This window comes from Alexandromys fortis, unplaced genomic scaffold, assembly GCF_014885135.2.
Source record: "Alexandromys fortis isolate MF-2015 unplaced genomic scaffold, M_Fortis_MF-2015_v1.1 scaffold_271, whole genome shotgun sequence".
Lineage (NCBI taxonomy): Eukaryota > Metazoa > Chordata > Mammalia > Rodentia > Cricetidae > Alexandromys > Alexandromys fortis.
The window spans coordinates 364,022-389,281 of NW_026068156.1; the positions used below are offsets into that span (position 1 = coordinate 364,022).

General features: G+C 47.2%; 1 protein-coding gene across 3 annotated transcripts in view; it reads left to right on the plus strand.

The window, feature by feature from the left end:
- Arhgef18 (Rho/Rac guanine nucleotide exchange factor 18) overlaps positions 1 to 25,260 on the plus strand; it is a 114,023-nt gene that overhangs the window by 71,233 nt on the left and 17,530 nt on the right. For all 3 annotated transcript variants that reach the window (XM_050127387.1, XM_050127386.1, XM_050127388.1), the window contains exons 11-17: positions 11,934 to 12,075; positions 13,946 to 14,058; positions 14,736 to 14,876; positions 17,478 to 17,728; positions 19,322 to 19,447; positions 22,250 to 22,367; positions 24,364 to 24,612. In XM_050127387.1, coding sequence (XP_049983344.1) covers positions 11,934 to 12,075; positions 13,946 to 14,058; positions 14,736 to 14,876; positions 17,478 to 17,728; positions 19,322 to 19,447; positions 22,250 to 22,367; positions 24,364 to 24,612 — 1,140 coding nt within the window. The remainder of the gene's footprint in view (positions 1 to 11,933; positions 12,076 to 13,945; positions 14,059 to 14,735; positions 14,877 to 17,477; positions 17,729 to 19,321; positions 19,448 to 22,249; positions 22,368 to 24,363; positions 24,613 to 25,260) is intronic.

Sequence of the window (25,260 nt, forward strand, 5' to 3'; positions counted from 1 at the left end):
TGGGCGCCAAATGCAGCGGTCGGATTAATAATCACCAAAGATAATAGGTATTTGAACAAGTTTAATAACAAAACCAGACTCATGAAACCAAGGTTCCAGCGAGTAGCCGGCGGAGACAGGAGAGGAAGGGAAGGGGCGCGCAGCCTCTGCCCGCCCAATATATCAGTAAACATACGCCCGAGGGCAGCCCGCCCCCAAGGGGAGGGCTTATCCCTACACCCAACTGCCTAGCGTGGTTGTCTCAGCATGCCCATCATGCTGGCACTCAGGGAGGCTGGAGGAAGAGGGTCATGGATTTGAAGCCAGCCTTGGCCACATAGTAGACTGGGTCCTCAAAAGGATGGATGGATGGATGGATGGATGGATGGATGGATGGATGGGTGGGTGGGTGGGTGGATGGGTGGATGGGTGGATGGGTAGATGGGTGGATAAGACAGATAAAATAGACAAACAAGCCCATACTGAGATGTGGCTTAGTAGTAGTATGCCTGCCTGAGATCATTGGTCCAATTCCCAACCCTGCACAAATAAAGGAAAAAAATGTGTAAAATATCATCATGAAGTCCCCAGTGAAAGATGTGAAACTCTGTTGTATTCACGTGTGTCTGCACTGCAGAGTAGTTGTTGCTGACACCCACGTGTATATAGGTGTATATAGGTGTATATGTGTATATACATGCACATATGTTAGCTTGGGGCTCAGCGGTCATGCCAGACTGGCTGGCCTGAAACCCCTTATCTGTGGGTCACCACATCTTACCTTTTTACCGGAGTTCTGGATATCCAGCTCAGGTCCTCATGCTTGTAGGAAGCACGTACATTTTAAAGTTTTGTTTGGTGAATTTTTTTAGACAGGATCTGTTTGGCCCAGGCTGGCCTCAAACTCCATATATAGCTGAAGATCATCTTGAACTATGATCCTTTTGCCTCAGCCTCCTTATCAACCTATTTATTTCCTTTTGAATTTTTTTTAACCATATGAAACAAAGTCTCTTCTTGAACTTGCGGTTTTCATACCTCAGCCTCCTGAGTAGCTGAGGTGACAGGCCTATGCTACCAGGTACAAGTACAATTTTAAAATTTTATTATATTTATTTATTTGTGTCAGGGGGACATTTGTCCACAGCCCACATGTGGAGGTCAGAGGGCAACTTGCAAGAGTCAGATCCGTCCTAGTGTGTAGGTTCCCTGAACTGAAGCCCAGTTGTCAGGCCTGGCAGGCAGTAAGATTCCTTTTTCCTCTGAGCCCCTCACCAGCCCCACAGACTTTTTTTTATGGTTTTTTTTTTTTTTTTTGAGTTTGGTGTGGAGTTTGAGCATATACATTCTGTTGCAATTACTGAGTGTATAGTTGACTGTTGGGGGAATTGGTCCCAAGACTCTCTCCCCCTGGACACTTGAGTTCCTTAGATGTCATGTGGTATACGTAGACTCTGCAGCAGGTCCTCCTATAGACTACATTAGCATACTTGTGTGTGCACACACAAAGGCTAGGTTCAGCGTCTTGATGGAGTTCCAAGAGGGCCACTGAGGTTGAGTGTTGTGTGTAAGAAGTTCACTAGAAGAGATATTAATGGCAGGGGTAGACAGACAGCAGTATGGTAGGATCTCTTAGGAGACACTGCATGGTGGGGGCTTGGAGAACAAATTGGTTTCCCTGTCCACCCCATAGCAGAGGTGGAAGTCTCATGCCTTTCTCTAAAGGAGTTTTTACAGCCCCAGCCTGCTGCAGGAGCTCTGCTCCCTGGAAAGGGGCAGGGAAGTGGGTGAGACACTGAATGTGTGGCCACCAATACTCGCTTTGATGTAAGCTCCCTTCCTCTGGCACCAGGAAGTCTGTTAGCTAGCAGTTCACAGACAGTATCTCGGGATGCCCATGGGCATCAGAGAGGGAAGAGCTGCCTCGGGCAGACACTGTGGCCTGAGCAGAAGTCTGGTCCATTCTTACTCAGGCATCTTCCTCAGTCACCATCTCCTCAGTCTCTCCGATAGATTTTTTTCTGTAGCTGATGTCCAACCCATACAATGTGAATGCCACATACACAGTTGTTACAACATGTTGGAGATAGTGACCAGAATGAAGTTGACACAGGACTGGCACAGAAACAAGTCTCTGGGCAGGAAGGCCGCGCATGAGGCCCTGAGTTCCAGTCCCTGGTACCTCCGGAAAAAGCCAGATGCAGCGGAACATATCTTTAATCCCAGCACTCCTACAGTGAAGTGGGAGGCAGAGAAGGGGGGGGGTCACCCTGAAGCTCAAGGACCAGTATCACACGCGCACACACAAATAAAAATATAAACCTTAAAAAATTAAATACATTTCTCCTCAAATATTAATTAATTAATTAAAGAAGCAGTTTCCCCCCAGTATTTTCCATCCAAAGTCCCTAAGTCTGCAACTGCACAGTCTGCAAACATGGAGGGTGAATGTACCAGGTTAGGAGAATTTCCTTTCTGACTCATACTTACCTTCCAAGCTACAAGATGTCCTTTTCATTTGCCGTGTCCCCTGAGGTGTGGCGCTAAGCAGGTTATCCGCCCCCCCCCCATGTACTTTTAATTTTTCATCCTGTCTTGCCTCTGCAACATCAGAACGAGGCAGGGCAGAGAAATCAATGAGTCCCCCGCTCTCATCGATCGAGTCGCTCCTCAGGCGGCAGAAACGCCAGGAACTGTGAATTGCAAACTTCACTTTGCATCCGATTTTGCTCTTAATTGTCTCCTGCACCCTTGAGCCAGAGCAAGCAAACACCTGCTAGAACTCTCCAGAGCCAGGGAGCACTTTCAGTCTGTAACAGGAATCTTCCCCAAAGACTAGATGACAGAAAAGGACGTCAGTGCTGCCTCTCTGGAGGGACCAGTTTTCTGGTGTTGTGTGTCCCCCACACACACACACACACACTTTTGTTTTCTCTAGAGTGGCTTTTTTACAGAAAACTGGACATTTCCAGTCCAGCTTCCTTGGAGAGATGTTAATAGCGTACATGAGAGGCATCAATCAGCAGGGCTGGCAAGATTACTGGGACCTAGGGGTGGAAGGAGATAAGTGTTCTGTATTGTTGCTTTAAGATGTCCATTTCCAGAGGTAAGAAAGAGTAGGGCAGTGTAAGGCCCGGCCACACAAGACTGCCGTCCCAGCATCAGCATGGCCTCTCTTCCACAGAACAAGAGTTGGTAGTTTTCTCAGTTTTTCCTTCTTTTACATTTACATTTTTATCGTATTTTATTTATTATTGTGAGGAGGTGGTGCACATACCATATTCGGCATGTAGAATTCAGAGGACAACTTGGCAGGAATCGCTCCTCTTTCCACAATGTGGGTCCTGGGAATCCAACGCAGGTCCTTGGACTTGACTGTCAGCACCTTTATCTACTGAACCACCTCTCAGGGCCTTGTTTTTATAGTTTATGTTCGTGGCAGTTTTCACACTGTAGCCCTGATTGGCCTTAAACCTGTGGCTATCCTCCTGCCTCCCCCTCCCAGGTGCTAATATTACAGATATAAGCCACCATGCCTCATTTCAAAAACTAGTAGTTCTAGAATCTGTGTTCACCCAGATTATACATTAAAGTCTAAAGCTGACGAAGAGCACTAAGTGTGTCATGCTGGATTTCCGTTGACAGCAGGATCTACAAAGAGTGAATATTTGATTGCATAGGGCATGCGTATGTGCTTACATGTAGACCAGAGGACACCCAGTGTCCTGCTCTATTACTTTACACCATGTTCTCCCTCCTGCAGCACTGGGTTGCAAGCATGTGCATGACCACACCCAGCATTTTATACAGGTTCTTGAGATTCAAACTCGGGTCTTCTTGCTTTCACAGCAAGGACTCACAAGGACTCTTACCCACCAAACTAACTCTCTGTTCCCTCGATCTGGCTTTTTTTTTTTTTTTTAGTGTAATTTTTTGTAGATCCTCATAGGTTTGGATGTGACTCCGCAGGTACAATCTCCATAACCCATGTGGTACAATGAAGGAAGTGACTCTCTCAAGTTGTCCACATAAGTTCTGTCTGCACCCACTTCCAGACACATAAATTACACACACAACAAACAAAACAAAACCCAAATAAATGTGGAAGAAGTTTTTCCTAAAGAAAAATGTAGCCAGGAATAACAGGGCACACCTTTACTACCATTTGCCCAGGAGGAAGAGAGGAGCACATCTCTGTGAAGGCCAGTCCGGTTGTCACAGTGAATTTCCAGCTCCATGGTAGTGAGAGCCAATCCCCCATCTCAAAGAAATAAAAGAGAGAGTAGAGAAGAAAGAGATTTTTTAGAGATAGTCTATTGTAGCCAAGCTGGCCTTGCTACTAACTATGTAGACAAAGCTAACTTTTAACTCCTGATTCTCTTGCTGCTATCTCCCAAGTCCCAGGATTACAGGTGTGCACTACCTGTAGATGGCCTTGGGCGACCCGCGTGCTACTAATCAGTTGACAAGGTGAGCTGGGTCTCCATCCTGTGAGTGGCTGAGTTATAAGATGACCATAGCTGGATAGTAGATCCTGGGAGCCTGACTCTCTTAGCATAGGCTGTTTACTTCTATCTATAGATTCTGTAGGTAAGATCACTGATGTGTATCATGTAAACCCAAGACGTACAACTTGTTCAAGAAAGAACTCAAACACGGTTTTAAAAATTATCTTGAGACTGATGGCTCAGCAGTTAAGAGCACTGGTTGTTCTTCTAGATGACCCAGGTTCAATTCCTAGCACGCACATGGCAGTTCATAGCCATCTCCAGTTCCAGGGGCTCTGGTGCTGTCCTCTGGCCTCTTTAGGTACCAGGCATGCGCATAGTGCATACACATACACAGATCCATACACATACATTTGAAAACAAAAAGAAAAAAACTTCATGGCCAGTGAGATGACTCAGTGGGTAAAGGTTCTTGCACAAAGGTCAGTGATAAGTTCTTCAGAAGCCACACGGTAGAAGGAAAAAACTACCACTCACAGTCGTTATCTGACCTCCATATGCATGTCATGGTATGTGCACAGACACACACACACACACACACACACACTAAGTAAAAACTTTAAATCATCTTGAAAACAGCCCATTGTCTCTTGCAGAGAATGAGTGGATTTTATTTCCCCTGTGTACAAAGAACTGTTTTCCATTTTCACCGTTGGCTCCACCTCCTCTCTGGGTCCCTTGCAGAAACAGCTTTGTGTCCTACAAGTGCTCCAGCAGATCTCCAGGTGCCTGCAGATCAATCCCTCCTCTTGGTAGGGAAGGTCAGACTGCTAATTGAGCTCCAGAGTGACTTTTGCCGTGATTTTGAGATACAGTCTCTCCCTGAACTTGGAGCTCAGTTAGCCTAGCTGACCAGCAAGCTCTTGCTGTCTTCTCATGGCAACATGGGTTCCAGACATGCATGGCTTTTACAAGAATGCTGATTTGCACTCGGTTCTCTTGCTTTCACAGCAATTACTATTAATCCATTGAGCCATCTCCCCAACCAGGTTACAACATTTTCCAAAGCACTGCACAGCTTCTGTTCTGTGTAGCACAGTCTGTGCTGTCTAGAGGAGGAGAGACAGACACGCATGACTTCACTTGTCCCAACAGGCAGACCTCCAGGCCCCTGAGCCGCTGGTGTGTGAGGGTGGCTTGGTCCTGTTTGAATAAGGTATGATAAGACACGCAAACACTGTAGGAACTGCCCCAAAGTTGTCTAGAAACAGACAGTACTGTACTGCATACAGGACCCACTGGGAGCACCCTAGTTAGTCAGAGGGCAGAGGGAGCAAAGGGGAAATGTAGCTAGAATCTTCAGGGGTGACTTCTGGTAGAAGGAACAAGAATGAGTAGGGTTCAGATTATAGGTGCCAACATCTCAGCAGCCTTAGGCCTTACAGCAGCAGTTCTCAACCTGTGGGTCAAGACCCCTTTGGGGGCCAAACGACCCTTGCACAGGAGCTACCTAAGACCATCCAGCACAAGTGTTTACATTATGATTCATAACAGTAGCAAAATTATGGTTATAAAGTAGCATCGAAAATAATTTTATGGTTGGGGTCACCACAACATGAGGAACTGGATGTAGGAAGATTGAAAGCCGCTGCCTTCCAGTCTGTACCTGCCTGGCTTTGGGATGATCGAGTGGATGGAATTTGGTCTAGAGCTGGGAAAGAAGGTGGGTGGGAACCAGTGGTGGCTCTAGGCTGTAATGGTGTCACTTAAGTCGACACCCTGGAGCAGGAGGATTGTCTTGAGTTCAGTCTTGAGTTTCAGGTCAACCTGGACTACAGAGTGAGACCCTGTGTTAATAACTGCTCTCATTTCTGTCAGAACACCTAACAAGCAACTTAGAGGAGGTAGCCGACTTGGTTTTGTTTCTGTTGTTGTGATAAGCATCTTAGGGGGAGAAAGAGACTTGCTTCAGCTTACAATTCAAGATTGCATGCCATCACCCTGTCCGGAAGTACGGCGGGAACTTGGCACAGCCAGTCACATCACGTCTGCAGGCAACAGCAGAAAGAAATGCAGGCAGGCAAACTCACTTGCTGTGTGTGCTCTTGGCAGTTCAGGATCCCTGAATGGTACTGTTTGCCGCAGGCTGGGCCATCCTCATCAGTTAGCTTAATTGAGATGATCCCCCACAGACACACCGATCCTGTGTGGACACGGAGACTCTTCCCAGGTGACTGCAGGTTGTTGAGCGGAGGATTAAAGGCAAGCATCATGGAGGAGTTCATTGTGGCAGAAGGGTCAGCAAGTGTGTGGCGTAGATTTTAGGGTGTGTTGACGGTCTATAGCCACATAGACCCTGTCTGGGATTGACTATGAACTGATTGCTTTGCGTATGAGAGAGATGTGGGTATCTTAATTTAAGTTTGCATTTATTTGTGAGCACACAGGCCATGCAACAGCGTGCTGTGAAAAGCAAAGGACAAATTTCAGTAGTTGGTTCTTACTCCACCGTGTGGGTCTCAGAGATCAAACTCAGGTCACCTTGCTCTGCAGCAAATGCCTTTGCTCAGTGAGCCATCTCATGGCTACTTGTGAATCTTTTATTGTCTCTAGGGACTGGCTAGCCTTGGCAGTTAAGAGGGATAGTCCCACCAGGATCTGTATCAAAGATTTTGATAACAAAGTATTAAGCGCATCGGAAAAAAAAAAAAAAAAAAAAAAAACAGAATAAGCCGGGTGGTGGTGGTGGCAAGCACTTTAATCCCAGCACTCAGGAAGCAGAGGCAGATGGATCTCTGTAAGTTTGAGGCCAGCCTGGTCTGCTGAGCAAGTTCTAGGACAGCTGGGCCACCGAAAGAAACCTTGTCTCAACAAACAAGCAAAAAATAGAATAAAAGTGCAATTCACATAACTATTTAAGGCAGAACTCCTGGCTCATGATTTTCTTTCATGGCTATATACGTTACAGAGAGAGTCAGTTTGGACCCATCCACAATAAGACACAAACACACACTTGGGGCTGGAGAGCTAGCTCAGAGGTTAAGAGCAATGCTCTTGTCAGGGTCAGGGTTCAGTTCTCAGTACTCATGTGGTGACTCACAGCCTTCTATAACTCCAGGTCCAGAGGATCTGATAGCCTCTTCTGGCCTCCACAGGTACTAGGCATGAACTTGGTATGTAGGTACACATGCAGGTAAAACACTAGTATGCATATTTTAAAATGTATTTTTTAAAATGCAAACACTTCACATTGCTTTCTAAATCATACAAAGAGCATTTAAGTGTGCTACAGTACTTTTAACATCGCTGATAGTTTTTGTTTTGGGGGTTGTTTATGACAGTGTCTCACTATGCAGTCTTGGCTGGCCTTGAAGTTGCTATTGACCAGGCTGATCTTGAACTCAAAGATCTACTTGCCTCTGGCTTCTAAGTGCTGGCATTAAAGGAACACTCTACCACAGTCTACCCGTGCTAATAATTTGTTTTATTGTTATTTGCAGTGTTGCTGTACTAGGAAAACTGAGGTCTCCTTTTGGGTTCATAGACTCATTAGTAAAAGGATTATTTTTGGTTTTTTGAGACAGGGTTTCTCTGTAGCTTTGGAGCTTGTCCTGGAACTAGCTCTTGTAGACCAGGCTGGCCTCGAACTCACAAAAATCCACCTGCCTCTGCCTCCCGAGTGCTGGGATTAAAGGCATGTGCCACCACCGCCCTGCTAGTAAAAGGATTTTAAAATGGACTTGGAAGGCAACTCGAAGACAATTTGTTTTGAGGAAAATAGGGGCTGAAGAGATGGCTCAGTGGTTTAGACTGTACTGCTTTTAGAGAGGATCTAAGTTCTGTTCCCAGACACAACGCCCTGTAACTCCAGCTCTGGGACAGTGCTCTCTTCTAGCCTCCTTAGGTATTCACATACGGGTGTACACACACACACACACACACACACACACACACACACACACAAGATAATCATCAGATCTTTAGAGTCTGAGGGAAAAAACAGAGCAGATGAACCATAAACCTTGGTAGCTGACCCAAGGAGGAGGATGGAGGACAGGGAGAGAATGGAGTGGCGGTCAGCAAGCCATTGCGTGATGGAGGAGGTAGAGGACTCAGAGAAAAACTGAAAAGGCCCAGAGCAACATGCTTGGACTTTTGGCTGTTATCCCAAGGAAAAGGAACAACAAAAAAACTGGTTAACTTTTCTGAGGACTCAGAATTCTGTCAGCGGAAGCACTGAGGGAGGGTTCCTTGTAGGGATGAGCACATTGTCTCTTTAAGGAGACAATTAGCCTTTCTTCTGTAGCTTGAGTTCTGGTCAGGTGAGTGGCAGGCAGAGCTGAATTAACTCTTCAAAGAAGGTAATAGTTTGTGATGTTTTGGGTGGCTTAGAATGTCAGGTCTCCTCTCAGGGTCAGAGGAAGAACTTAGATTCTATTCTGTTTTGAACAGGAGGAAGTATCTTTATCTTAATAGGGCTTTGATTTAAAAATTAAGATGGGGTTTCCCTTTCTGGTGTTACCAGGAAATAGGAGGTAGAATCCATCCTCAGTGACCTCCAAGGCCTCGTAACAGGTTAGGCATCAAAGCCAGGGCCTTGGACAGGCCAGGTAAGCACACTCTGCTGTCAAGCTACAACCCTAGCCTTTGGCTTTAGGCTTTTATTGTTTGTTTAGTTTGTTTTACTATTTTTAACTGGTGGAGGGGAAGGTTGCCTGCAAGGGCACCTGTGTTGGCAGGTGAAGAGGACGACTTGCCCTGAGTTTGGTGGTACACATCTTTAATTCCAACATTTGGAAAGCAGAGGGTGGCACATATCTGTGAGTTCCAGGCCAGCCTGGTCTACAAAGTGAGTTCTAGGGCAGGTAGGCCTGTTACACAGAGAAACCCTGTCTCGAGGGGAGAGGACGATTGGCGGGAGTCAGCTCTCTCCTGCTACTGAGTCCAGGGGACTGAGGAGACCGGATTCAGGTCATCGGGCTTAGTAGCAAAGGGTCTTTATCCACTGAGTCCTCTCACAAGCTTTTGTTTGTGTACTTTATGTATATATGTGTGCATGCACATGTGTACAGGTATATGGTGGTGCGCAGGGAAGCCAGAAAAGTGTTTCAGATCTCTTGAAATGAGTTACAGGTGGTTGTGAGCTGCCATGTGGGTGCTGGGAACTGAACCTGGCTCTTCTGCGAGAACAGTGAGCATTCTTTTTTTTTTTTTTTTTTTTGGTTTTTCGAGACAGGGTTTCTCTGTGGCTTTGGAGCCTGTCCTGGCACTAGCTCTGTAGACCAGGCTGGTCTCGAACTCACAGAGATCCGCCTGCCTCTGCCTCCCGAGTGCTGGGATTAAAGGCGTGCGCCACCATCGCCCGGCTGACAGTGAGCATTCTTAATCACTAGCCATCTCTCCAAGCCCTTTGCCTTTTTGCTTTTGAGACAGGCTAGCCTTAAACTTGTGATCATCCTGTCTCATCCTCCCCAGTGCTTGGATTATAGGTGTATGTGCCCAAGGCCCACCATAAACAATACTTATTAATATTCTTTGGAACTGACCATTTCTAGATGGTATTTATACTCTCTTTTCTGAACAGCAAGAAAGCTGAATCTGTTCAGCTTTTGGTCAGACCTTAGTTTACGGGAACAGCTAGCCCTGATAAGAGGCCCCAGGCAGAGGCTGCCATTCAGGTTTGTCCCATATTTGTGTGTTTAAATCATCATTGCCTGGGTGGGGTTTGGTATGGTGTACGAATGGCAGGCAATTCCTGCCCTGAACTGAGCCACTTCCAATTATTATTTTTCGTTTGTAAATGGGTATTTGTGTGTGGACAACATCTAGGTGGACATCATCTACCATAATAATAATAATTTCTAGACATTAAGATGACATCAGAATGTCTGAGGCAGGGTGGGTGACATCCCCACCATGCTGCGCTGTGGTAAATATTGAATGTTAAGGACTAGGGATGTAGCTCAGCTGCTGGATCACTGGCGTAGCATATATGAATCCCTGGGCTCAGTGTCCAGCACCCAGTAAAAGGCATGCCGGTGCACAGCTGTGATCCTGGCACTTGGGGGAGACAGGGGCGGATCTCTCAGAAATAGGAAGTTGTTCTCAGCTACCTGACTAGTTCCAGGCCAGTCAGGGCTACACAGAGAAACCCTGTCTCTAAATAAATAAATAATAAACTTTTAAAAATTAAGAATAAATTTTTATTGAAAATGTTTGTAGCAGGTGGTAGGCCATATCATAATTTATAAGCTTCCTCCATAGCTCTGTCAGAGAATTTCCAATATATTCCTAGTCTGTTGCTGGTTTAACAAAATCCTGGGGAGCTGGAGGTGGGAGTGGGGAGACTGGGAGCTGTCTGGCCAGCGGCTTTGGAGGCTGAACAGTTGAGACTGCAACAGCACCTAGCAGGGGTCTTCCTGCTATCCTGAGGGTGTGGGGGCATGGCTCAGGGGCAGAATGCCTGCCCAGGATTCCCCAGTGTAGGGCTAGAGTGAGGGTGCTTGGAGAGAGGTGGGACACTTACCTAGAATCTTCCAGTAAGGAATCAGGGTGTGGTTCTGTAGTTTAGCACCTGCCTAGCAAGTATACTGTCTTGGATTCCATTCCCAGCACTGCCGCACTGCTGCTCGCTCTCGCTCTCTCTCTCTCTCTCTCTCTCTCTCTCTCTCTCTCTCTCTCTCTCTCTCTCTCAGCAACTTCCGTCAGTGGGTACATGTATCCTCCTATCGAGATCCTAACAATAAGCAGTTGAAGTAAATAACAGTTCAGAACTCTGATATGTGCTGAGTGGGTCCACTAAACAGAAGGAGCCTCAGGTATGCTCTGGTGGTTCTACACCAGGCTGATAAGCCAGCACAGCCAGCTAAATCAGCATCATGCCTCCAGGACTGTGGGTCTCAGCGCTCTCCTGACATCCAATCTCAGATTAATTATCATCCTGTGTGCAGTGTCCGTGTGGCTCCCGATGGTGATGGTAGATTATTTGCCGTGAACACAGACTGTCCTCTGCTGTTGCCCCCTGCAAAGAGCAAGCAGAGTGTGGGAGAGTTGTTTCTTTTTTTTTTTTAATTGTTTTACCCAAAGAGAAAATTCTGTGCCATTTCCACACCAAACAGTCACAGTGGGAACCAATTTCCAGCATACCAGCCCCACTGCTCCAGCCAATACAGCAAGTGAAGACGTAGCTTTGTTTTCTAGAAGGATCCCACCCAAGGCATCAAAAACAGCGCGGCACAGCCTGGGTACAGCACCAGGTCGCCAGCATGGGGACCACACATTCCAAGGGTGGTGACAGGCGGGGAGCACTCCCTGGCCGCCCCGAGCTGTCTTTCTACAGCTCTTTCCCCAGGAAATGGAGCGAAAACGTCTTCTTGGATAATGAGCTATTGACCTCCAAGATTCTGTCAGTGCTGAAGCCCCAGGCAGAGCCAGGCTTCAGAACGGGCAACCTCTGCTATCCTGCCCACTTTCTCAGCACGAACTCTGTATTTGCTTCTGTTGCAGCCTCCCTGAAGGAACACCCTCGGACCACACTCCTGTCTGATGGCAGCAGCCCAGCTCCTTCCAGGAATGTCGGCATGACCGTCTCTCAGAAAGGAGGTCCCCAGCCAACAGCGAGCCCAGCCGGTTCTGGGGTACGACTTGGGTAAGCTGAGGGGTCTCTCTCCTGCTAGCATGTGCACTCAAGGGGGTGGGAAAAACTCCTTTATTATGTCCCATGGTAGATTAACACGTGCTTTCTGAATCCACGCATTTAAGATTTATCATCGTCTTGTGAGAGCCGAGTTAGCCCAGGCTGACCTAGAACTCACAGTATAGCTCAAGATGGCCTTGAACTTCCTATTTTAGATTGCATTTACTTATTTGTGTGTGTGTGTGAGCATATATGCCAGCAGACATGTGGAAGTCAGAAGACAATTTTCAGGAATTGATTCTCTCCGTCCACTGTTTGGGAGCCAGGGGTTAAACTCAGGTTATCCGTCTTGTAGGCAAACACCTTTACTAGCTGAGCTATCTCGCCAGCCCAGTACATGCGTTTTTTCTTTTTGTAACACCAGTGTATCCCTGATTACGTTCAGCCACAGGTTGGGACAGTTTGCCTAACATACAGGGTTGGCATCCCTGCACAGGGCTTCCTCCTGTCCCCAAGACATGCTTATGGTCTGACAGCTCAGTGTTTACCCTCACGGGGCTTCACGGGATGTCGAGATGGTCCTATGACTACAGGACGAGTCACGGTATAGCATTATAGTCACGCTCGCTGATGAGTCTCTGGGGAAAGGGGCTGTTTCTTTTCCTGCTTCTCACTGCTGTGGAGCTGTGTCTCCTCTAAGTCCTTAGGAGGAAGTGCACGCTGTGCCTTCCGCACACAGACTTACTGAGACATCTTGCTATGTCATCACCACTGAGCCACACCCCCAGCTGCTAGAATATGTTTACGCTTCCAGGAAAATGTGAGCAGGTAGCAGAATCTCAGACTCCTTCCCCAGCCTGGCCCCCCACAGACATGGCTGCCTCTGTTGTTACGCTAGTACAGCACATTTTTACAGTTGAACACCAGCTGGTACACAGGACCAACCTAACTCAAGTTCACATTTTCTCCCCTACTGCAGTCTCTCTGAGGACTCACTTAGAATCCCAAATTATGTTCTCCAGCTCTTCCCCTTCCCTCCTCCTTTCCTACCGTCTCTTCCCTCCCTCCCCCTTCCCCTCACTGAGCCTTGAGCATCCTGAGCAAACACTCTAACTTTGCACTACAACCCTGGCCCAATAGTCTCCTAACTTTTTTTTTTAGGATTTATTTATTATGTATATAGTGTTCTCCCTGCATGCGTACCTTCCTGGAGAGGGCACCAGATCTCATTACAGATGGGTGTGAGCCACCATGTGGTTGCTGGGACTTGAACTCAGGACCTCCAGAAGAGCAGTCAGTGCTCTTAATCTCTGAGCTCTCTCTCCAGCCCTAGTCTCCTAATTTTTTTTTTTTTTTCCCGAGACAGGGTTTCTCTGTGGCTTTGGAGCCTGTCCTGGAACTAGCTCTGTAGACCAGGCTGGTCTCGAACTCACAGAGATCCGCCTGTCTCTGCCTCCCTAGTGCTGGGATTAAAGGCATGCACCACCACCACCTGGCTTAGTCTCCTAATTTTTAACAATGATCTGTGACAAGTTAAAGTGTTCTGCTGGAAGCCAGAAAGTTCCCCAATCATCTAATTAGGAGTAACAATCCCATTTGCCTTACATATTTCAAGTAATACATGCCTATTTAAGTCACTTTTGCTGTTTATTTGGATTTTTTTGTTTATTTGCACTGTATGGGTGTGGGTGTGTTATGTATGTGTGTGTGTGCACATTGCACTGTGCACACGTAGAGCCAAAGACAACATTGTGGAGTTGGTTCTCCCTGTGTAGGTCCCAGGGATTGAACTCAGGTAGTCAGGTTTGGAAGCCTCTTTCCCTACAGAGCCATCTCACTGACCCGAATTTCTTTTTGTGAATAAACATATCATTTTACTCAGACCAATCACTGGAGACATGGATGAAGCCGACACTGTGTTTTTAAAGTTGAAGCAGAGTACCGACGACTCTCTGTCACTCACATCCTCAAACGCTGAGTCTGTTTTCATAGAAGGTATGGTGTTGCTGAACATTTTTTATTATCTACAGTTGACTACCCCTTAAGCAAAGGCTTGGCCACAAGGGCCGAAGCCTGTGGAGATTCTGTTCCCTCAGGCACTGACTCTTTCAAAACTACTATGGGAAACTTTATCTAAATCTAAAGAACTCAAAATTAAAGGTTTGAGGTGGGATTCTGCTTGCTCACCTTCTTCCTTTGCCTGGGTCTTCCAAACAAACTCTACACATGGTTCCTCCTTACCACTTCCTGTCTGCTACTTGTTGACTCAGCCTCCTGCTCTCAGGCTAATTTTATTTAATCAGTCGCGTCTTTGAATTGTTAACAAGCTGGCAGTGGTGACACACACCTTTAATCCCAGCACTTGGGAGGCAGAGGCAGGTGGATTTCTGTGAGTTCCAGACCTGCCTGGTCTATAAAGCTAGTTCCAGGATAGCCAAGGCTACACAGAGAAACCCTGTCTCAAAAATAACAAAAGAAAAAATGAATTGTTAACAAAAACAGGAAAAAATGCAGCACGCTTTGAAGTTATGTTCCCCAGCAGTAATGAATTCCCAGGGATGCCACATGGTTCCCTTCTACAGGGAAAGGCCAGAGGCTTTAGCACGCCCTTGACAGGGATAGGAAGACTTGACAAGCACCAGCCTAATCAACAACCTCTGTCTTTCCCCCAGATCCTTACATTGCCTCACTGAGGTGTGAGATCGAATCAGATGCTCATGAGTTTGAGGCGGAGTCCTGGAGCCTCTCTGTGGATTTAGCATATGCCAAGAAACAAAAGAAGGAGGTGGTAAAAAGACAGGATGTCCTGTATGGTAAGGTGTCTAACGCCTATGTCACCCTGCCAGCCCTCTTTAACTATTCTCTGTCTATTCTTCTGTAAAAATGCATTTGTGTGTGCGCTCGTGAGTGCATGCATGCATGCATGTGTGCGTGTGTCAGGGCTCCATGTGGAGATTAGACTACAACTTGGAAGAGTCAGTTCTCTCTACCATACAGGACACAGAGATCCAATTCAGGTCATCAGGCTTAGCAGCCTTTGCCCATTGAGCCACTTAGCAGTCCTATTTTGTTTGTTTTGTTTTCTGAGATAGTCTCATAGCCTCAAACTCACCATGTCACCTCAAATAACCTTAAACTTCCTCCACCTTGCAAGTACTTGGGATTACAGACATGCAGGTTTCTGCAGGGCTGGTAAGGGAGCCCAGGCCTTTGTGCATGCTAAGTAAGCACTCTTAACAACTGTACTACATCCCAACCCCATTATTTTTTATTTTTTTCATTCCCTAAGTCCACCTAAGAGTCTGAGCTACTTAGCCAGCCTCTCAGGAGACCCTGTAATCTGCCCCACCTACCACTCCCCTGGGACAACCTTACCTGTTGGAGCAGGAAGGGCTTTGTTAGCACAGGTCCCTGCTAACCCAGCCTGGCCAAGTGCCTGGGGCTGACTCATTCTTACCTCGTTGGTGACTCTCCATCTGTTTGGGCTGCTAGAACAGAATGTCATCAGCAGGGTGGTATTTAAACGAGTTTATTGCTCAAGTTTATAGTCACTAAGTTCTAGAGACTGAGAAGTCAAAGAGGGGTGCAGACTCAGAATTTGGTGAAAACCAGCTTCCTGGCCTTAGATGTCACCTCCCTGCCCTGCCTTCAAATCATTTGAGGGGCAAGAGCCTCTTTTTGTATGTCTGTTAACTTCAAATCTGAAGTACCTGCTGGCCACTGGTTGCATCTCTAACCTCCTTCTCATATACACATACATATGTGGATATATATGTCTATATAACACCTACTATATGTATGAATGTCACCTACTGAGTCCAGTTAGCACTGCCCCCTATGTACATGTATTTAGAACTGACCCCTTAGGGAGTGGGGGAGGGGCTGAAATGGTTCTCCCTCCTTCAGCAGCCGTTGGCGACTTGTAGGCCTTCATCTAGGGCTGGAGCCCTGTGAAGTAGTCTCCATCCGTGTTGGCACGTGGTCTTCCAGGTCTTGTGCAGGTAGCCCAATTGTTGAGATTCTGGGGGTGTAGCATCCCTGTTCTGTCCAGAAGACTATCAGGAAGCAGTTGACCTGGTCCTCAGGCTCTCCTTTTCCTTCTTCCTCTTCATGGTCTTCCTTGTGTCTGTATAACGTGTGATGTTACCAAGCTTATACAGCAAGTGCCTTTAATCCCTGAGCCATCTAGCCAGCCCAGGATCCTAGTCTATAAAAATTTTCCAATCTGTGAAGATTCTACTTACCCGAGCATACTTCCCAGAAGCTCACCATTTTTTTATTAGTTTGTTTGATTTTTTTTTTTTAGGCAGGGTCTCACATGTAGCCCAGGCTAGTATCAAAGTTGCCTATAACTAGCTGGGCTATAGACAGGCTCCAAAGCTGCAGAGAAACCCTGTCTCAGGGGGAAAAAAAAAAAAAAGTTGTCTATAACTGAGTTGACCTTAAATTTCTGATCCTCCTGCCTTCACAGCCAGAGTTCTGGGGTGGCAGGCCTGGGCCACATACCTGGTTTATGGGATGCTGGGGGAGGAGGGGACCCAAGGCTTTGTTCATGATAGACAGACACTCCTACAGCCATGTTCTTAATAATACGGAGGTCAGATTTTAGCACCTGAGTGGACTGCAGACATTGGTCTATCAAGGTCTGTGTTTGATCACATACATGCAGAGACATGCAAGTTTCACCCCCACTAAGGCTAGAAGTTCCTTCTTATGACCTTCTTGAACTCAAGGATACAGGCTTCTGGGACATTGAGGTTACACAGCTCACTCCTAAATACTTTTTTTTTTTTTCATGCTGCTTTGGCTTCAGACTCACATAGCACTTTAGGGAGGGAAGACTTCTAATTAAGAAAGGCTAAAGGTCAAGTGTGATGGGATACACCTGTTGTCACTAAGGCAGGAAGAAAGGCATTTGAGTCAAACCAGCCTAGGCAACTCAGCAAGTTTAGGAATCGGTTGTGCCCCCACCCCGCTGAAGGGAGGGTAACCTTGAACTCTTTACTTGGCCGTCTCTGCCTTCCACATACTGGAACTTCAGCAATACAGTGCCATATCCAGTTTCTTTAACTGGTTGAGGATGGACCCCAAGGCTTTATGCATATTAGGTAAGCACCATCACCTACACAGCTACATCCACAGCCCCAAGACTAGTTGCTTGTGAGGATAGAACCGAGGGCCCCTGGCCTCCCTATACACTCATGTACATAAATATGTGTATATACATGTGCTGGGTGTGGCCACACAGAAGAAAGGAGGGTGGTGTGTGTGTGTGTGTGTGTGTGTGCGTGTGTGTGTACACGCACACGCACAGGCCCGGAAAGCAGGCAGGGTCGACCCAGCTGCAGCAGGCCTGTGGTAGCTGTGAGTACCCTGGGAGCGGAGGTGATCTTCTCCCACCTCTGTCCCTGTAGAGCTGATGCAGACAGAAGCACACCACGTGCGCACCCTCAAGATCATGCTGAAAGTGTACTCCAGAGCCCTGCAGGAGGAGCTGCAGTTCAGTGGCCAGGCAGTGAGCCGCCTCTTCCTATGTGCTGATGACCTATTGGAAATACACAGCCACTTCCTTGCCCGCCTCAAGGAGCGCCGGCAGGAGTTCTTAGAGGAGGGCAGCGACCGGAATTACGTCATCCAAAAGATCGGGGATGTCCTGGTCCAGCAGGTAGGTACTATGACCAGGATGGGCCACACCTCTCTCCACCCTGTCTTCCTTCTGATAAGATGATGACGCTGGTGTATCACATGCTCGCCATCCTAGAAAGCACACGGTGCCCACTCTTGTCCAGCTGCTCGTGTCCTAGGAACACTGAGGCTGGAATGGCCTCGATCAAACATGTCCAAATACTGTTCAGAACTGTATTTTCAGCGAGGGATCTACCTCAGTTGACAGCACTTGCCTGCATGCAGAAAGCCTTGAGTACCATTCCCAGCACTGCCCAGAACCTGGGCATGGTGGTTCCTGCCTGTAATCCTCTTGGGAGGATGAGGAGTTCATCATCCTCATGCAGCTCACCTGGCCCTCTTGACGTCCCTCTCCTGAGTGCTGGGCTCACCACTGTTCCGCTAACACCAGTTTATGCAGTGCTGGGGACTGTGGCCAGGGCTTTGTATGCTAGACAGACACTTTACTGAATCACATCTCCAGCCTCCCCACCCCCGCTGCTCGGGGGTAGTGTGCGTGCCAGTGCAGGTGCCTCTTGAGGCCGGAGGTTGATGTCAGATGTCTTCCATCATTACACATCTTTTTATTTTTATTTTTTTTAAGATAGACTATTATATGGGTGGTCATGCCTGTGACATGGTGTACATGAGAAGATCAAAGGACAGCTTCCAGGAGTTGTCCTCTCCTTCCACCATGTGGATCTCAGGGATCAAATTCAGGTCATCAAGCTTCACAACAAGTGTCTTACTTACCAAGCCTTCTTGCCAGCCCTCTTCCTTCCTCCGTCTTTTCCTCCTTCCCTCTCTCTTCCTTTCTTGTTTGTTTGTTACACGGGGTTTCTCTGTGTAACAGCTCTGGCTGTCCTAGAACTTGCTCTATAGACCAGGCTAGCCTCAAACTCAGAAATCCACCTGCCTCTGCCGCCAGAGTGCTGGGATTAAAGTAGTATGCCACCATGCCAGGCTGGGTCAGGGGCTTTGGATGAATCGGGAGCTCACTGTTTTGATTGGTCAGCTGCCCAGTGAGCCCCTACAATCCTCCTATCTCTGCCCCCAAGCCCTGGGTTACAGACGCATGCTGCCAGACCCATCCGAGGACCTAAGTGAGCCCGGGTCTTTATGCTGAGCCATCTCCAAAGGCCCAGTCTTTGCATACATATGACTGCAAGCATACATTTGGGCCAAAGTCATCTTACTTCAGCTGGTCCCTTCTCATCCTAGGACTAGACGGGCAGAAGGCAGTGGGACCAAGAGTTTGAGGCCAACCTCACAACATAAGAAAACTCTGCAATAAAAATGAAATCATTCCCATGATCATTGCAGAAATGGATATGAGACAGAAAATTCACTTTTAGGACTCACTTATCTGTAGCAGTAGAGTAGGCACCTGACAGTGTGGCCAAAAGCATCTGAAGAGTGGGGACAGGCAGACCTCTTACCTCCTTGTGCTTGCACTGAGGCTCCAAGGAGGTGTTTAGAGGAAACATTCAGGAAAAATACAGATCTTAGCACAACCAGACGAACTAGATGGAAACATACTCTGGCAGCATTCGCGGCTCATCATCGGCTAACTTCCATTACCTTTCCATGTTAGTTCTCAGGGGAAACCGGAGAGAGAATGAAAGAGAAATACGGTGTGTTCTGTAGTGGCCACAACGACGCGGTCAGTCACTACAAGTTACTGCTGCAGCAGAGCAAGAAGTTTCAAAACTTAATCAAGGTAAACAACAAAAGCCTGTGTGTTTTATGTGTGTGAGAGAATGTGACTGTATGTTTGTATGGCACATCTGTGGCAGGCAGAGGGATAACCTTGGGTGTCGGTTCGTACCTTCTACCTTGTTTGAGATATCGACTCTCTTGTTCGCCACCAGACTAGCTGACCCTGGAGCTTCTGGGGATCCCCTGTCTCTTACCCCTACCCCACTTCAGGAGTACTGTGATTACAGACATGCACCATCATATCTGACTTAACGTGGGTGCTAGGCATCCAAACAGTTACTCATGTATGGGTGGCAAACCCATGAGCCACTGAGCCATATCCCAGGCCCTTGTTTTGATTTTTTGAGACAGGATCTTGCTATGTATCCCATTCTGGCTTCAAATTCGCAGATCCTCCTGCCTCGGCCTTCTAAGTTCTGTGATTACAGGGGTGTACCACCGTGCCAGCCTCACCCTTGTATTTGTTCATTTCCTGGCAGGGTCTCATAGAGTCCGTACTGATGATAAACTCTCTGTGTAGCAGAGGATGGCCCTGAATTCCTGGTCCTCCTGTCTGGGCCGCCCAAGTATTGGAGTCAGGACTGCATCACCACAGCCACTTTATGTGTTGCTGTGGATGGAGCCCAGGGTCAAGCACGCCACCAGCTGAGCCACATGCCCCCAGTCCTTACTTCTGAGACCAGTGTATGGTTCTGGCTAGCCTCTAGTTAGAATTACAGGCACGTGCCATGACAACCAGCCTTGTGGGTCCTTTAAGGCATTGTCTCACCCAGGGAACCACCCTCCAGAACTATCCCAGCTTCTTAGAGTTCTATGAGGCATGCATTCTCTAAACCTTTCTCCTTTGGCTGGTCCCTGTGACTCTCCACAGGGCGGCCAAGACAGCTTAGTGGGTAAATGTGCTTGCTGTTGTCAAGCCTGATAACCATATTTTGGACCCAGTCTCTACATGATGGAGAGAACTGATTCTGAAAGTAGTCCTCTAACCGTCAAACCTCCACACGAGCACATAAACAAAACTAAGTAAACAGATGTAAAAAAAATAAAATAAAATAAAACAACAGCAAAACACTAAAAAAAAGAAAAAACAGGTATGATATACAATCATTTCAAGGCTTAAGAGGTGGAGGCAGGAGGATCAGGAGTTCAAAGTCATCCTCACCTGCACAGGGAGCTTGAGACCAACGTGGGCTACATGAGACCCTCCCTCAGCAAAAGAACGAGGAAGGAAGGAAGGAAGGAAGGAAGGAAGGAAGGAAGGAAGGAAGGAAGGAAGGAAGGAAGGAGGAAAGCACAGTGGGGCAGAAGCAGCAATGAGGGAGATCCAGTGAAACCTATATTCAGGGACTCTTCAAAAGCTCCTCCATGACCCTGGTGCTCTTTAAGAAATAGCTCTTTTTGTTGGGGCTCAGTTGGTAGAGTGTTTCCTTAGCATGCACAAAAACACTGGGTTGGTTTTATTGTTTTTTTTTTTTTTTTTTTTTTTTTTTTTTTTTTTTTTTTTTTTTTTTTTTTTTTTTTTTTTTTTTTTTTTGAGACAGAGTTTCTCTGTAGCTTTGGAGCTTGTCCTAGAACTAGGTCTTGCAGGCCTCAAACTCACAGAAATCCACCTGCCTCTGCCTCCCGAGTGCTGGGATTAAAGGCAGGCACCACCACCACCCGGCTTATTTTTATTTGTTATTTAAGGTAAGATTTTGCTTTGTAGACCAGGCTAACCTCAAACTCAAGATCCTCCTGCCTCAGGCCCCCCTCCCCCCAGTGTTAGGATTATAGGCAAGCCCCACCATACCTGGCTTAAATTCCTCTTTAACAGATCTTACTAAGTGTCCACACACTTGTAACCTTTCCATATTTAGAAGACAATTCCTATTTGGGGGTCATAGAAGAAGGAAAAGGTCACAGCTGGGTGGAAGGGCAGGAGTTCCTGGCCTGAGATATTTACCTGATTCAGCAGGAAGCTGAACCTAGTAGTTCAGGTCTCTCTGTAACCTCAACTTCTTAGAAGGCTGAAGTAGAAACATCTTGCAAAAGCTGTACTGTCTCAACTACAAAAAGGGCTGAAGAGATGGCTTAGGTCTTAGTGCTAGCTGCTTAGCCACGAGTTTGCAGTTTGGATCCCAACGCCCTTGTAACAAGCCTGGCATGCAGCATATGCATGCAACCTCAACTCTATTGTGGGGCTGAAGAAGGCAAGAGAGTCATTGAGACTTTCTGGCTTCCAGCCTTGACAAGAAAACAGAAACTCCAGGTTCAAGGAGAGACCCTGCCACAAAGGGTCAGGACATGGCAGCACAGCCGTAGCACAGGCCTCTAATAGAAGCCTTAAGGCCAGCGCTGGTCTGCATAGTGAGACATAGTATCTCACTGACTGGGGGGACACCCAATGCCCTCTTCTGGTCTTTGAACACATACTTATACAGACCCCAAAAAAGGAGCATGTTACCCTAGCATAATAGTACATACAGGTAATCATCAAGCCATGTATGTGTGTGTTAGACTGTCTGTCTGTCTGTCTTGAAATACAGCTCAGTGATAGAGTATTTGTTCGGCATGCCTGAGGTCCTTGGTGCAACCACAAACACAAGGGAGTGGGGATGGTGAGGGAGGGAAGGAAGAAGGACGGAGAGCTGGGTGTGGTGCACATCTTTAATCTCAGCACTTGGGAGGCAGAGGCTGGTGGATCTCTGTGAGTTTCAGGACAGCCAGGGTCACATGGAGAGACCCTGTCTCAAAAATATCCAAAAATAAAAGAAGGTAGAAGAGAGAAAGATATTAAAACAGCTATTTCTTTTCCATTTCACAGAAAATCGGCAACTTTTCCATTGTGCGACGGCTGGGAATTCAGGAGTGTATCCTTCTGGTCACACAGCGTATAACCAAGTACCCCGTACTGGTGGAACGTATCATCCAGAACACGGAAGGTGGGAACACACTGCCACACTCGTGGGTCAGGGTGGATGGCTGTCTCAGTCCATCTGCTCTGGAGTTTATCAATGGACTGGCCAAGAGCCCTCTTGTAATCTACTTTACTGGGTGCTAGGCAGTCAGCACACAAGGACTGGAGCTGGGTGAACCTTTGCCCTTAGCAGAGGCTAGACCATGACAGGGCCCAGGTCAGTATCTGTAAACTGGACATGAACTAGATGAAAACAAGGTGATTTCTGGGTTAGTAAAAAATGATTTCCAGGACTGGAGGAATGGCCCAGCCATGAGAGCACAACTACTCTTCCAGAGAAACCCGGGCTTGAGTCCTAGCACCCACATGGTGTCTCACAACCATACACAACACGAGTTCTGGGGGACTGGACTCTTATGCCCTCTTCTGTCCTCCACAGGCACTATACTATGGAGCACAGGCATACATGCAACAAAATACTTACACATGTAAATAAAAATAAAAAGAAATGACATTTGAGTTATATGTCCAGGGCAAGATCTGAGCTGGTGCAGTGGGCATAGGTGTTCTCTCGGCATGAGGGGGCCTTGTATTGTGTAACGCTTTTCCTGGGAGACTTTAACAAATGCCTACTCATCCCAGACAGTGATTGGGAACTAACAACAGACCAGTGTAACCTACCATCAAAGTACAACTTGGTGAACCAATGATTATTGCGGTTACTTAAGAGCATGGATAAACAGTTACTTATAGGAGTAGGGTGACTGGAAGGCACCTACGTCACCAAAAGCCACCACAGCATGTGTGTTAGGACTCAAAAAAGCAGGAAGCCTGGATCTCTCTGCAGGACTTGCAGGCAACTAAACATGGAGCATGTCCTCACGTGAGCAGCCCTTAGTGTTTTCATAATCTTAGGGAGACCTGCTGTATGACTCTGAGTTTCAGGGACTTCCTGAGTCTTAACAACTTCCCTCAAGAATAGAACATTAATTCAGAGGAAATTGCTGTCCAACAAATAGGCAGGAAGATCCACATGTTCTACACTAACCTGGGCTGCATTATGAGACCCTGATTCAAGAGTCAAACAGAAAGAAGAAAAGGATGACATCTGATGGCCACAGAGAGCACAGCAGAAAGGTCATGTAGCATGCCAGGTGCTCATGGGAGCAGGGACGATGACCGCCCCTCTCAGATATCTGCCAGGTTTGGGCCATGAGGAAATGGCAAGTTTCTCTACTGTGTCCTTCAGGTGATAGGGCCGTTCTGTTGACTGGACCAGGAAGTAGAAGCAGCCATTTTATGATGAGCTAAGGACTTGAGGGGAATCTGTCTATAATGATGGTAGGTGTGTGTGTGGTGTGCTGGGTACTTTGTGCCATTTGAACCACCACACCTAACTTTTTAAACTCTAAGACAAGCATGGTGGCAAGAGGTGGAGGTAGGAGGATCTTCTGCAAGTTTGAGGCCAACTTGATCCACACTGAATTCTAGGCTAGTCAGGGCTACAGAACAAGATCTTGTTTCAACAAAAACAAAGGCTGGGTATCATAGCACAGTCCTCAGTCCCAGAACTCTCAGAGGCAGGTGGATCTCTGAGTTCCAGGACAGCCAGGGCATGTGAAGAGACCCTGCCCTGCCTCAAAAAAGAAAAATTAGCCAAGTATGTATGGTATTGCAGGCCTGTAGCTCTAGCACCTGGGAGGTGTAGGGGGCAGAGCATCAGGAGTTCAAGGTCATTCTCTATAGGAAGTTGAGTCCAACCTGTGCTACATGAAATCCTGTCTCAAAAAATAATTCAAACAGAGACAAACTGAGTTCATTAAACTCTGGGCTATTATTAATTTTGGAGAACCATTCTCATCTCAGAAATTACAGTTGGCAATGGGTTCTGAAAGACCTCTAAGCAGTGGCCCTAGGGAATGAATATACCTATAGATCCCATCCAGATGTGGCACACCCACTTCTGTTGTGTTTGTGAGCGTGGGCACAAAGACAGTGCTGCCTCTGCTTATGTGTGACAGCTGGCACTGAGGACCACAAAGACCTGAGCCAGGCCCTGAACCTCATCAAAGACATCATCTCACAAGTGGATGCCAAAGTCAGTGAGTATGAGAAGGCCCAGCGCCTCAGGGAGATCGCAGGCAAGGTGGACTTGAAGTCATCCAGCAAACTCAAGAATGGGCTTACCTTCCGCAAGGAGGACATGCTGCGGCGCCAGCTCCACCTAGAGGGCACCTTGTGCTGGAAGTCCACATCAGGACGCTTGAAAGGTAAATGTCTGCCTCTGGCCACCTCTGGTGGGTTTCATGTTGGCTCCACAGAATACAACCTTGCAGTTCTGGCAGCTGTGTTAGACTGATTGGCACCATCTGGATGGTTTGGGCTCTATCTTAAATTATATTCCATCTTGAATTGGTACTAAGCTGAATGACGGGAACAAGACCAAACTTGCACTACTTGAGTGTTTTCAGGTTTAGAGGAAGCAGTGGACTACAGAGAATAGACTGGAGGAAGAGTGTTTAATTTGACAAGATCATCAGAAATGGCTCTTCCAGAGATGGTGCTGTAGGTCACTTGTATGCTTGCCTAGCATGCATGAGGCCTTGGTTTCCAGCCACAACACCAAGTAAACTTGAACATAGTGACAGTCAGCTCTAGGGAAGCAGAAGCAAAGGGATTGGGAATTTAGGGTCATTCTCAGCGACAGATCAAGTTGGAAGCCAGAGTAGGATCCATGAGACCCTGCCTCAAAAAGGGTAAAAAAGAAAAAGAGGCTCCCTCAAGCATTAGTATCTGCACTCCTGTGACTCATGTGCAAACGTCTCACTGTGAGAGGTGTTCATACAGTCACAGGGATAAAGCACCAAGCGGGACTGGGACTTAAGGGAGCTGAGGCCAGCCCTGCCTCCATCTTTGCA